At 35.3% G+C, this 12,968-nt stretch overlaps 1 protein-coding gene across 6 annotated transcripts; it reads left to right on the top strand.

Moving 5' to 3' along the window:
- Positions 1 to 3,961: 3,961 nt before the first annotated feature.
- Positions 3,962 to 12,641, top strand: DPY30 (dpy-30 histone methyltransferase complex regulatory subunit). Of its 6 annotated transcripts, none has more exons than XM_077134992.1 (5): positions 3,962 to 4,028; positions 4,261 to 4,332; positions 4,411 to 4,458; positions 10,155 to 10,297; positions 12,298 to 12,641. In XM_077134992.1, exons 2-5 carry the CDS (start codon positions 4,297 to 4,299, stop codon positions 12,368 to 12,370), a joined length of 300 nt encoding a protein of 99 aa, XP_076991107.1. In that variant the 5' UTR covers positions 3,962 to 4,028; positions 4,261 to 4,296; the 3' UTR covers positions 12,371 to 12,641. The 6 variants fall into 6 exon arrangements, with proteins under 6 accessions (XP_076991107.1, XP_076991110.1, XP_076991108.1 ...); XM_077134995.1 differs by having other exon boundaries at positions 3,986 to 4,097; positions 4,261 to 4,311; XM_077134993.1 differs by having other exon boundaries at positions 3,986 to 4,097.
- Positions 12,642 to 12,968: the final 327 nt, after the last annotated feature.

Raw genomic sequence — 12,968 nt, 5'->3', positions numbered from 1 at the left:
CCCCCCCCCCATATACCACTTTATTGTTAACTCCTTGTAATAGTTTCATACATTTGTTCTAGTTCAGAGAAGTTCATGGAAGAAATTTTAGGGTTTTTTTTTTTAAGAATTTGGATTCCTTGAGCTCATTGGACAGATTTAAGACAGTTGATTTAATGTCTTTGAATAATAGTTTCAATGTATGAGCCTCTTCAATGATAGTTTCTGCCATTTTTGTTGTCCCTGAATAGGCTATATTTTCTAGTTTCTGTGTTTTGTAAGTTTTTGTTTACAACTGGATATTATGAATATTATGTGCTGTAACACTGGAAATCGAATTCTCCCACTCCTCTGGGATTATTAGTTTTGTTTTTGTTTTTTTACCTTGTCTAAGGCTGAAACTGTCAGTTTGTGACTTTTCCAAACTAATTTTTTCTCCCAAATCAGGAAAGGGAAGAGAAAATATAAATAAGAAAAAACAACAGAATTACTTCTTTAAAACCGTTCTAATGCTCTTGCCTGAGGGAGCTTGTAACAATAGTCACTCTGAGTGTAGCCCCTTAGATATAAGCAGCTCATCAAAAGCAGTGATCACATACACACCCGGATATTGGAGGTCTATTTCTTATAGTGCACCCTGGCACGATCAAGATGAACTAGGAACCTGGGCTGCAGTCCCTGCAGCTGTCTGTCACAGTGTTGGAGGATGATTAGGGTAGCTGCTACATGAAGATGAAATTCACCATTGTAATTTATCAGCCCCTTTGACCAGCTCCTGCCTGGATGCTGTAAGCGTTTCCTAGAGTCCAGGGTTCCAAAATAAGGGATTAAGATAGTTCCTGACAGTTCAACAGTTGTTTTCATGAAGGGGTTGATTCTGGAGCTTCTTACTCTACCATCTTCCCACAATCCACTCTATCATTGCATTTTGCTCCAAATATTATATATAGAGTTCAACATTTTAAACAACAATTTTGCATGAAAATTAGGTGGCATAATTACCAATTTCATTTTGCTTCCTGAGTTTGTCTTTAAAAAGAGAAATGATTACAATATAAATTAACTTGGAATGGCTCTGGGCATCTTAAGGTTCAAGGATGTCAAATTAATGTATTATGACTATCATTAAACCAATGACCTATTTATAAACATAAATTTATGTGATAATGACTGATTTTGGATTCCAAAAGGGAAACATAAAACATAAATTCAGCACATTTCAAAACTGAAAATCATTTTGGGAGTAAAATCTAAAGAAAACCCCATTTGACAAGTAGAAAAAAACAGAATGAGTTCCACTTAAAGTTATATAACCTCCCAGTTTATAAAGCTGTTTCATTTAACTTCTCTCATCTGATCCTCCCTAACAAGTAAGAATTTTATCCTAATTTTACTATTTATTTATTTATTCTTGTTTTAGGGGCAAAGCCAACCACAGAAAAATCAGCCAGCCTTCGTTTTTGGAGGGATAGTTATAAACTCTGAAGTGTCACTTCTTGCTCTCCCTCCCTACCTTCTTTGATTCCTTCATTTAACAAATATTTATGGAATATTTGCTCAGGGCACTGGGAATATGAAGGTCAAGGAATCTAGACAACGATCCTTGGCTCTTTAGATCTTTCATGCTAATTAAAGAGTTAAACTATTTCAAAGAGTTAAACTATTTGTTTAATTATACATGACAAGCAAGTGAAGGAACTAGGTTTTAATGTCTTATGATCTCAAAGCAAGTGTTTTTCACTACAAATATTGTATTATGCATAAATAGGTATTGCTTGTCTAATAGGTTGATGTTTTATCAATGGAATCTGCATGAAGGCCAAAAAAGTGGGTCAAGTGGGTCAAGCATAGTAGTTTAGCTTTATGATTCTCCAACTAGTATCTTCCTAAAAACCAAGAGAGACAGTCCAGAGAGTAGTATTTTCGTGCAAGTGCTTGCTTTCTCTATAAATTCACTTCAAGAAATAACTATTGAATGTGAGAAACAAACAAATCCTAATGAGGCCCTTCCTTGCCTTTGTAGAATTCAAAATCTAATTTTGTTTATAAAGCTGAATGAGGTAAGGACTATAAAAGAAGGACACACAGGAAGCAGATGAGAGGAGTTCTGAACAGTTTGGCACTACAAGACCAAATAAGAATTATGTTCTCATTCTTTTCTTTAGACAGTACCTATTATTGTGAATTTCTATCATAATCATGGTTATCTAAGACCATCTTCTTTAGAATCTTAAATTTCATATTGAAACTCAGCATTTTGTAGTATCTTCAATTAACTTTATATTTCCTATTACTTTCTTGCTAATTCTTTTACATTATTTCTATGTCATTTTTTTGTTCATTTCTCCACTGCTTGCACATGGTTTCAGTGAAGCTTTTTAAAAATGATAGTAATACTCTTCTCTAGACTGAAAGAAACCTCGCTAAGAGATAATTGTTCTGTGCTGCTTCTTTCAGTAAACATGTTTATATTGTCTTATTTTGTTTGTTTTAGTGGTATCAGTATACACATTAATATCTAATTTGAATATGAACCGAAAAATACATATTTACTGTACACTTATGATGTACCAGGCACTCTATGAAGTATAAAAATATGACATGGAGCCAACCCCAAAGGAGCTCAGAGTCTAGCTTCCCAAGTTTACAAAAACTATCAGTACTTAGGAAATGTTGATTAGTAGCTCTCACTTCCTGGAATTGAAAACAGTTATTGAGTGTCTACTATGGGAAATGTAAGGACATATAATAATATGACAATGAACATAACTATTCTAAGTTTTTCCAATTAGTCTCTGGTGATATACGCCTTTATTTTTCACTCCTGAAAAGTACTTAATCTTAATTTGAATTAATAATACATTTACTAGCCAATTAATATATACTGTACATATGCACCCTTTTTGCATCAGTCTTACATGAAAAATCCTCAGTGCCATATGTGTATGTTTGTACCTCACGTCATAATACTTACTAATAGTCAAATATATATTATAAAATAAAACTTGAAAACCTACCCCCAATTTGACCTCCTAGAAAAATCTACATTTACTTTAGATCTACATACATGCAGTTTTTGCAGAGTAACAAAATAAAATTGTATTCTACTTTTTAAAAGCAATTTAGTGTTATAAATTTTTCTGTATGAGTTATTTTCATTTTGATAGCTTATATTACATCCTATTTCTGTGCCACAACTTATTCTCCAAATATTTGATGTGAAATGTTCAAATTCTTTTATTACAAAGTGCAACTATAAATGAGGTTATTGAGTCAAAGGCAAAATTTTAATGGATGTATCACCTACATTTACGTTAAAACAAATGGAATTTATTGGAATTCAAACAATCCGATTTACCAGACCCTATTTGCTATTTACAAATTGTGTGGAGGCAAATTACCCTCTGTGTCTCCGTGTATTCCCTCGCATGCTGAGAGGATTATAATGCTCTCCTTCAGAATTACTAGGTTTTAAGGTGGTCAAAGTTTGGAAGGCCAAATTGCGTTAGTAACTGCGCTTCTCCCTACAAAGGTAAGGTGGCACTGACACAGCATATTCGCAAATTTAAGGGCTTGAATAAACACTTACTACGAAACCCTCAAAAACCCTGCATCTTTGGCTCGCGCGTAAAACTGACATTCTTCCGTAGAAGGTTCAGCTTGGGCCTGCGATTGTCTAGTAAGAATCAGCGAGTTTGGTACCGCGAAAAAATGGGCAGGCAGAAGCTTTGAGGGAGCTCTGGGCGCTGGGGGCGCCGAACGCCTGCCAGCCGGGCTGGTCACGAGGCGCGCGGCTGGGCTTGCCCTCGCCCGGACGGGCAGCGTGAGGGAGGTTCCGCGCAGGAGCCAGGCCTCGGACCGCGCTCGCAGGGGCCCGCCGAGCGCCGCACAGCCGCCAGCCTGCCACCCTCCCTCCCCGCCCTAGTCTGCCGGGGAGCTCTGCGCAGGCGCCGCGGTCGTGCGACAGCCGTCACTTACGGCCGAAGCGGTGCGCGCTGGGAGTTGGTGGCGCGGCGCAGGGCTCTCAGGAACGGGCGGCTTGCGCGCGGGTGAGCGGCCGTCCTCTCCCTCTCCCCGTCGTCCTACACACTTGGGACTACCGCACCCTGGCGGACCTGGTGCGCGCACCCAGCCTTGGGCTCTCGCACCTTTCTCTCCTTCTCCGGGTGCCCCGGCGCCCAGGTTGGGGTGAGGGGCGGGGTCGGGGCAGGGTCCGACTCCATCCCGGCGTCCTGGTGATGAAATCTCCCGGGTAACGCGTGGTTCTCCTTCTTTTCCAAGACTGGTATCCTGGGACTGTGACCTGCTGAGTCCGCCATGGAACCAGAGCAGGTGCTGGAGGGACAGACGCAGGTACCGGGAGGCTCTGGGTCCAGGGTGGCGGTGTGCAGGGATGCAGCGAGAATCTGTGACCCGTGGTTTGTTTTCTAGGTTGCAGAAAATCCCCACTCTGAGTACGGCCTCACAGACAACGTCGAGGTAAGTCGTCCAGTCCCTGTACCGCATTTGTGCGTCTCTTCCGAGCTGAAGACAACTTGGGATCCCTTTTCACTAGGCTTGCTGTGCACGAAAGAAAAGTTTATCATCGTGATGTAAACAGCCTCCAGTTGTGTGTAGTGTGTTTTACTAGCGGTACTTCTACTTCGTGGTATGTAGAAAAGACAATTAGTTTTGAGCCACGAGACTGGCCTTTTGAAAGTGAGGCTAAGAAACACGATACTCAAGGAGACTGTCAGAATCGTTTTCTTTGTGGCTGTGAGAACAGTTGTTGGGATAGCGCTGCAAAAACTGCACATCTCGAAACGAAGACATCCATTGGTCTTTGCAGCGAAAAGTGTGCGGGTGAAGTCCGCATTTAATCAGTGTTTATTTCTTTGTAGGATTCAGTAGTAGGTGTCATTGGAAGCGATAACACACACAACAGATACTGTATTTGTCCTAAGTGGTTCAGCCTGAATTGAGAGTACATCCAAAGGGGTGTACTTTTTTTTTTCTTAACGTATGTTGGAAGAGGTTGTTGTGTAAAAATAGAAGGTACTTTATAAATGAGTGAATAGATGCTGAAACAAATAAGCAAGCCCAAACTTGGTGGAATTAGTTAGGAATATAGAGGCTTTCTGGAGTAGAGGGTCTGTATGTTTTATTTAAAAAAGAAAGGACGTTAAAGACGATTAAGTTTGATACCTGAAGGCAGGAGCATTTACGTACAGAATAATGATAACAGCTGTAAACAATTCTTCAGCTCTTTTACTATGTGTCAGACACAGTTCTAAGTAATTTGTGTGTATATTCAGCCTTAAATGCTCGGGAGAAGCTTGTCTGTGATACCAGGAAGTGAGTGGTGAACTGTTTCAATCCAGGCAGGTAGGCTTGAGATAGGATTAAGTTGTTTTGCTGATCTTGACCAACTCTTAAGACTTCATGTAGAATGGCTACCCTGTGCTTATAAAATTGCTAGTAAATTTTATTGGTTTGATATCAGTAGTCTGAAGATAGTCTGTGTTTTTATAGTACGTTTTAACTTGAACTCCTCTACTGAATCATAAAGTGGTGAATATGCACCACTTTTTGTTCTAGTCATTTAAGAGACTTCATTTTAGGTGTCAGCAGAGTCTTTTCTTGATGATGATTGTATATGAGGACAGAGTCATGATACTCTAGAGCCGTGATATCCAAATGCTATTTCCGAAACCCTCAGACCAATTTGCATTGGTCTGTGGAGAAATGAGGAAAAGTAAGATAGTGGAGTGAGATTTTGATAATACTAAACAAACATCTGTTTTTGTTATTTGGGGATTGGCCTTCCTGCTTTTATAGTTTTTTTTTTTTTAAGAGAATTGTAGGTTTATAGGAAAATGTTGCATAAAATACTGAGTTCCCATATACCATCCTATTAACACCTTTCCTTAGTGTGGTACTTTAGTTACAATTCATGAAAAAACATTTTTACAATTGTACTAGTAACTGTAGTCCATAGTTTACTTCTGGGTTCACTGTATGTATAGTACTATGGAATTTTTCAGAAATATTTGTTCTAGTAAAATATATACAACTTAAAAGTTCTCCTTTAAACACATTCAACTATATAATTCAGTTTTGCTCATTAATGTTCATAATGTTGTACTACCATCCCACCATCCAGTAGCAAAACTTTTCCCAAATAGAAACTCTACAATTTAAGTATAAACTCCCCATTTTAGTTTTAAAATGCTCTTTTTTTGCATGGGCAGGCACTGGGAATTGAACCCAGGTCTCTGGGCATGGCAGGTGAGAACTCTGCCTGTGAGCCACCATGGCCTGCCCAAAATGCTCATTGTTTTATGAATTAGTGGAGAGAGTAAAATAGCAATTATGTTATTCAAGTCTTAACTTGGCAAAATAAAAAAGTTAATCCTGTGATAGCACCTTCATCATATTTTAATATTTTAGTTTGTGATTACTGCAAATCTGGGAACTACTACTCTGAGGCTCATTCTTTTTTTTTTATCACTTCATTTTATCTCCTTTATTTGCTTGTTAATTATGTCTTTTCTTTTTTAAGAGCACTGAGGCTTTTAGTATCCATTTGTAACTTATCATAATTTACCTTTAAGTGGTATCATAACTTTTTATGTATAGTGTAAGAACTGTACAGCAGTATTTTTCCATTTTCCATTTCCTAGCCTTTGTACTATTGTTGGCATATATTTTACTTTTACATATGTTATAAATCCCACAATTCATTTTTTTAATTTTTGCTTTAAATGATCCAGATTTCCATATAGTATCATTTTCCTTCCACCTTAAAGTCTTCCTTTAACATGTCACATAGTGCAGGTCTGCAGGTGATGCATTTTGTCAGCATTTGAATGCAAAAGTCATTTGGCTTCACTTTTGAAAGACCTGTTTTTGATGGGAATAGCTGTCACCCCACTGTCTTCTGACTGGCACTGTTCTCACCCTTGCTTCTCTGAAGTAATAGCTTTTCTCCTGCTGCTTTGAAGATTTTCTTTTCATTATTGGTTTCAAGTAATTGGATAATAATGTGTTTTGGTGTAGTTTTCTTTATGTTTCTTTGTGCCTATGATTCATTGAATTTCTTAGATTTGTGGACTGAGATTTTTCATCATATTTGTAAAAATTTCCAGTCATTTCTGAAATATTTTCAAATGTTTTATTAGATTAATATATTCATACTTCTCTTATCTTCTTAAACATATGGAATATATTCATAATCACCTTTTTAATAGCCTTATCTATCCTATCTTTATAATTTCTGATACTGTTTCTGTAAATTGATTTTTTTTCCCTCTTTATGAGGAGTGTTTGCTTCTTTGCCTGTCTGGTAAATTTTTATTGGATGCCAGGCATTGTGAATTTTTCCTTGTAGGGTGGACATTTTTGTATTCCTTCAAATATTCTTCAGCTTTGTTTTTGGGACATAGCTAACTTTTTTGGACTCAGTTTGATCCTTTTGAGACTTGTGTTTTTTTTTTTTTAATTTAAGAAAACAAACAATACACTTAGAACCTTGAGACTTGTTTTTAAGATGTTTTAGGTGGGATCAGAGAAGCCTTTAGTTTAAACTTAATTTCCTCTTCTTGAGTACAGTTATCCTTTACACATTGCAGGGGTTACTGGTGCAGCACTCCTGCAATACAGAAAACCTGCAAAAATTTTTTTGGCCCTTCCTTTGTACCAGAAAAGAAGTCTGAATTTTTTCTTTTTATTTTATGGGGTGCTTACAGTACCTTATTGGTATTAAAGCATAAAATAAGTTGATATTATATAAAACTGTATATATATTTTATGTATTTCTGATTTTCTAAACTTTTTCTGTGTCATCTGCTGGCCTTCACATATTATCTGAGGCTTCTTCAAAACTCCCCTAGAATTTCCTTTTAATTTCTTGTGCTGACATGTGATATATTGAAATTACAATGGGGAAGGTTGTGTTGGGAAAGGGATAACTGTATTCTGCCTGACACTCCATGCTCTTGAGGTCTTTCTTTTCTTGGTGGAGGGGACACAAACTATTCCTGACCTTGTGTGAGTCCCAGGGATTGTTCTGCCTGCTCCTTTCAGGTGGTCTCGGTAACTCCCTCACTCACGCACTAATAACTACTTATCTGAAGACTGGAATGCAGTCTTATTGATCTCTCTTTGTGCAAGTGTCTTTTCCCCACACAGCCCTCTCCTCCTTGTACTTTGCCTTGCAAATTTTAGTTGTCTTAGTCTCCCTATCATCTCTGTCATCTCAAATCAGGGATACTGTTAGGCTCATTGGGTTCTGTCTTGCTGCTCTGCATCCTACAGTTCTGCAGGCAGGAAGCAGTAATCTGAGATGTTCATGGGACTCACTTCATTTTTTCCCTTTTTTGTCATCACTGTTCTACACTGTTATCAGCTCATTCTTTTTTGTTTGCAATAGTTTGGATATGTAATTTTTTAGATTAAAATACTTAGGATTTTGACTTAAGTAAAATTAAGCATGACAACTGGCATGGGTTAGGCATTCTGTAAACGTTTAAATAAAATAAATCAGAGTATTTGGTTAAGGAGTTTATTATAAATTATAAATGTAGGATCTGTAGGAATTGCTTAGACATTCTTATTGGAGATACTAGAGTATCATGTAATGGACTACTTTTTGTTGTATACAAGTATGACAGGAAATCAGGACTGGTTTTAGGAAATACCTTCTGGTATTTTGAAGTTTGCCTCTTTTCATTAATTGTGATCAAGGTGAAGTTTTGAACACAGTGAATTTTGATCTAGAGATAGAATACATTCAAAACGATGTGACAACCTTCAGAAATATTAAATTGAATAGTCTTCTGCAATAAAAAGGTGAATTGTACAAGGTCTTAATTAGAATTTCAGAAATGAGTGCTCTGTGGGCTTTATCTGTTTGTTGAAATTACTGATGAACAATAAATTTCTCAATCCAGGGCTAAATAAATAGTTTTGTAAATTAAGTAAGTAGAATAGAAGTATTCTTTTCTAGTTAATTTCCAAAATTAGATGGAAAAATCATGGCCATTACTAGTAGTTATCTAACATAGTTTTGGGAAGTATCCTTGGAAACCCTAGTATGTATATTGTAGGTATGTGATTTAAAATTTTATCTTTTTACAAAATAAAACTAGTCTAGAAAAAAATTTTTTCTTTGTTGGCTCTTATATCCAGCTTGAGTATGATTGAAATAAAAGTTCAATTAAATGAAAGTGTTCTTAAGAATACTGTTTATTAATACTATTAAGAAGAATAGTGTCTTTCATGTAGCCACTTCTTTCTAAATTTCTAAAATAGTAGATTTTCACAAGAAGGCAAAATTTTTCATTAATGTAGTTTTTGATGCTTTGGGCATCAGATAAATCTATGTGAAAGGCCCCAAATTTTGGGATGCTTAAGAGTAGAGGGTATAAATCATTGTTTCCTAAAATTAACTCAATGATCACATTAATGATCTTTTCCTAATCATTCATGGTATTATTTACTTAAACCACTTTTTCTTTTTATCTATTCATTTTGTAAAATTCTGGATGCGTCTGTTTTTTTGGATGCATCTGTTTTAAGAGAAGACACAAAGATGGAAGAGCAGTGTCATTGTGATGAATAGGAAGTAACCACAAAAATAATATCAATAAATATAAGCACTGTTAATACATTTTAGTTGGATTCTGTTGACAGGAGGGCTATGAGCAGGAATCCTGCTCTGTTGAGAAGGGAGTTTAACAAGTGTTACAAAGGTATTAAGGGTATATTAGCTCCAAAATGAGACTTTATCAGTGATGTTATATGCGAGAAAGAATTGAAATAGGATCAACTTTCTTACTAGGTGATTCACTGTTGTTTAATATCATGTCCATGTTGTTTGGGACACAACCCAAAAAGGAATTCTCATGAAAAGGAAAAAGGGCATGTGTTTACTTGCAAAGAGACAGAAGGAAAGGGAGAAAAAAGTAGGATCTGGAAATTTTTGAAGAATGTGATATTATGGTGACTGAGGAGAGAAGAAGCTTGAAGGAAATTTACAGATGAGTCGGAACATGTGATTTTGGCTGAGAAGTTTATACCAGCGTTCTACTTCTTGACTTGCCTTCTCAGTTAGTATCGTCTTTCCTTTAGTTTTGTTTAACAGTTAAAATAATCCGAATTTGGAATATTCATGTATTGTTTTTTGAATTTACTAGAGGATAGTAGAAAACGAGAAGATTAATGCAGAAAAGTCATCAAAACAAAAGGTGGACCTCCAGTCTTTACCAACTCGTGCCTACCTGGATCAGACAGTTGTGCCTATCTTATTACAGGGACTTGCCGTGCTTGCAAAGGAGAGGTAAGATAATAGTTTCTGCAGTGGTGAAAGCAAAATTCATATTTTCCTATTTGAAACCCAATTAGTTCTATGTTGTTATTTTTTACTGTATAAATAATGACTTCTAAGATTTTTTTTTAAGATGTCAGCTATAATGTCACAGTTCAGACATTTTCATTTCTTTACATCTTAGATCACAGACATATTTGTAAAGATTTGTAATCATGACATCCATGGAATTTTGTGTCTTTTTTTTTTTTTTAAAAGTTTTTATAAAACTTTTCATGCATTTCTCTTATTATCTTTGCAATTGTAATCCAAATTATAATAATATGACAGTTTTCTTAGTCGTTTCCCATTGTTGAACATTTAGGTACAATTTCATGTTATCATAGGTCTCCAGGCATTTTATCTACTTTCGAGCCTTAAATTTTACCTTTGTTTAATTACGTTTTAACAATAAATTCCCAAAGATTGATTTATTACTTCAAAGGACCTGACTATTTTTATGGTGCTTGACATATATTTCTGTCTAAAAGTTTGTCCTTAAAATACTTCCAATGACATGATAGCCTCAACAACATTGAATGTCATAAACTTTTTTGCCAAGTTGTTTTAATTTACATTTCTGTAAGGTTAAAGTTATTTCTTTTCCTTACATGTTGTTCCCTAATAATTCTCACCCATAATCTTTTTGTATCAGGTAATCCAACAAGAAATACTGTTTTGTAAGTTAGATCGTCAACATTTATTAGGTACCTATATTTTATTTAAAGGATAATAATGAGCACTGTAGCAAACTGACATGATTAGATAAAGATGATGCTGATGGTTATGTCTTATTTTAAAATAAGAGTGAGTTATTGGTTTAGAATATGTGTATTCATTTATGTAAAAATTGGAAGAATAAGCAACAATAAATATTTATTTTTGTTGTTACATTTAGAAAATAGGATTTATGATTCCTGGTTCTACTACTGACCATTAAAATATGGGCATCTATTGTTAACATCTTGATTCTGTTTTTTCTTTTTACCTATAAAGAAGGCTAATGCGTTAATTTAAATAGTGAACGAGAAAAAAGCAAAGAGGGTTTTGCATAGCATGCTATTTAGCAAATGCAATTTTAAGTAAAGAGTTCTGGAAAAATAATTCATCAAGTTAATCCTAAATATTAAGTGAAAAATGTTGTCTACATGGAGGCAGCTCAGAGGATTGTGCAATGTGCTAAGGGAATGTTTGAGGTCATTGTAAATCAATTTTTAATATGCCTCTTCAAAATAGAGTTTAAAAATAGATATTTTCCCCAATTTTTCATCCTTAAGACTTTTTTAATCAAGAGTGATTTATATAAAAATGGTAAATATGAGATGACATCTTAATTTTGTTAACATGTTTCACTTCTCATGTATGTTGTATGGTAGTATTAGAATTATTATTGATTTAAATTATTTGAAAAAAGATAGAAGTGGCTTTTTAAGAAGAAACATAGCAAAACTTACTTGCCACCTGGAGGGTCATCTATGTGTTTTGGCGATACTACAGCCTTTGTAACTACATATTGTTTTCTGTACTTTGATTGAAAGATAATATAGATACTGAAAATTACATGAATCCTAGATACAGATTGGTGAGCTTTCACAAACTAAACATACTCAAGTAACCTGGACCCAGATCAAGGACCTGAACACTGACAGCACCCAGAAGCCTCTCTTGGGATACCTTCAAGTCATTATTGCCCCTGGGGTTATCATTATCCCATTGTCAATATGTATTTGAAAATTGTGTTTTAGAACTGATGTCATAACCAGGTTTAAGTCATACAGAAATTTATTTCTTTTAACAGTATTGTTAGCTAACTTGCTTGCCTGTTTCATTTACCATAATATTTGCTAAAATGGCCTTTGATTGTAAAATGAAAATTAAACTTAAAAAGATGTGTCTGCCTTATGTAGCAATGCATTTAAATTAACACATCTAGAATATGAGTTTCTAAACTTTGGATTTCTTTTCCTTTACAGACCACCAAATCCCATTGAATTTCTAGCATCATATCTTTTAAAAAACAAGGCACAGTTTGAAGATCGAAACTGATTTATTGGGAAGAACAGAAAAATTTGGTTGCTACTGTAGATTTACATGATTAAGAGGCAGTTTTAATTGCCGTGATTTTTCCCCTTTTTGGAAGTATAAGAATCGTGAGGACCACAGAATTTATTTCTGGAGTTGCAGAAGAAAACACATTTCCCTGATTTTGATTTAATCACCACACTTATTTAATGAGCATATTCTGTGCAATTTTTTCTCAGATTGTCTTTAACTTTGTTTTTAAAATGACCTTCCAAATAAAATGTTAAAATGTCAATATTTTAAAGTAGTTTTTGTTCTGTATGACAGATATTTTACATGGTAAATTGTTTTCATGAATAGCTTCTTAATTGTGTCTTAGGATGCTGCAGAGTTTTATAACAGTGAAAATACAGCGAAGTCAAGTGTAATATAAAAATTGTTAGCCAGTTTTTCTCAGTGTTTTCCCTAGCCTTATCAGAGGTTGGTGAAGTTGGGATTTTCATTTATTTTAAACAACATCACAAGTGAGTCTAATGTGTAAGTTGGAGCGCTGATCTAAGCATTCCAGAAGGTGTACAATATCCTCCAGTGCTATCAACCTTTGTAGTAATATTATAATAAT

This window comes from Tamandua tetradactyla, chromosome 17, assembly GCF_023851605.1.
Source record: "Tamandua tetradactyla isolate mTamTet1 chromosome 17, mTamTet1.pri, whole genome shotgun sequence".
Classification (NCBI taxonomy): Eukaryota; Metazoa; Chordata; class Mammalia; order Pilosa; family Myrmecophagidae; genus Tamandua; species Tamandua tetradactyla.
Note: the sequence above shows the minus strand (reverse complement) of the source record. Positions and strands in the feature narration are given on the sequence as shown.

What these genes read in the sequence shown, in the direction of transcription:
- DPY30 (XM_077134992.1), top strand. Translation starts at nt 4,297, where the DNA reads ATGGAACCAGAGCAGGTGCTGGAGGGACAGACGCAG. An exon ending in GCCTCACAGACAACGTCGAG is followed by an intron (nt 4,459 to 10,154) that starts GTAAGTCGTCCA and finishes TGAATTTACTAG; the next exon opens with AGGATAGTAGAAAACGAGAA. An exon ending in GCCGTGCTTGCAAAGGAGAG is followed by an intron (nt 10,298 to 12,297) that starts GTAAGATAATAG and finishes TTTCCTTTACAG; the next exon opens with ACCACCAAATCCCATTGAAT.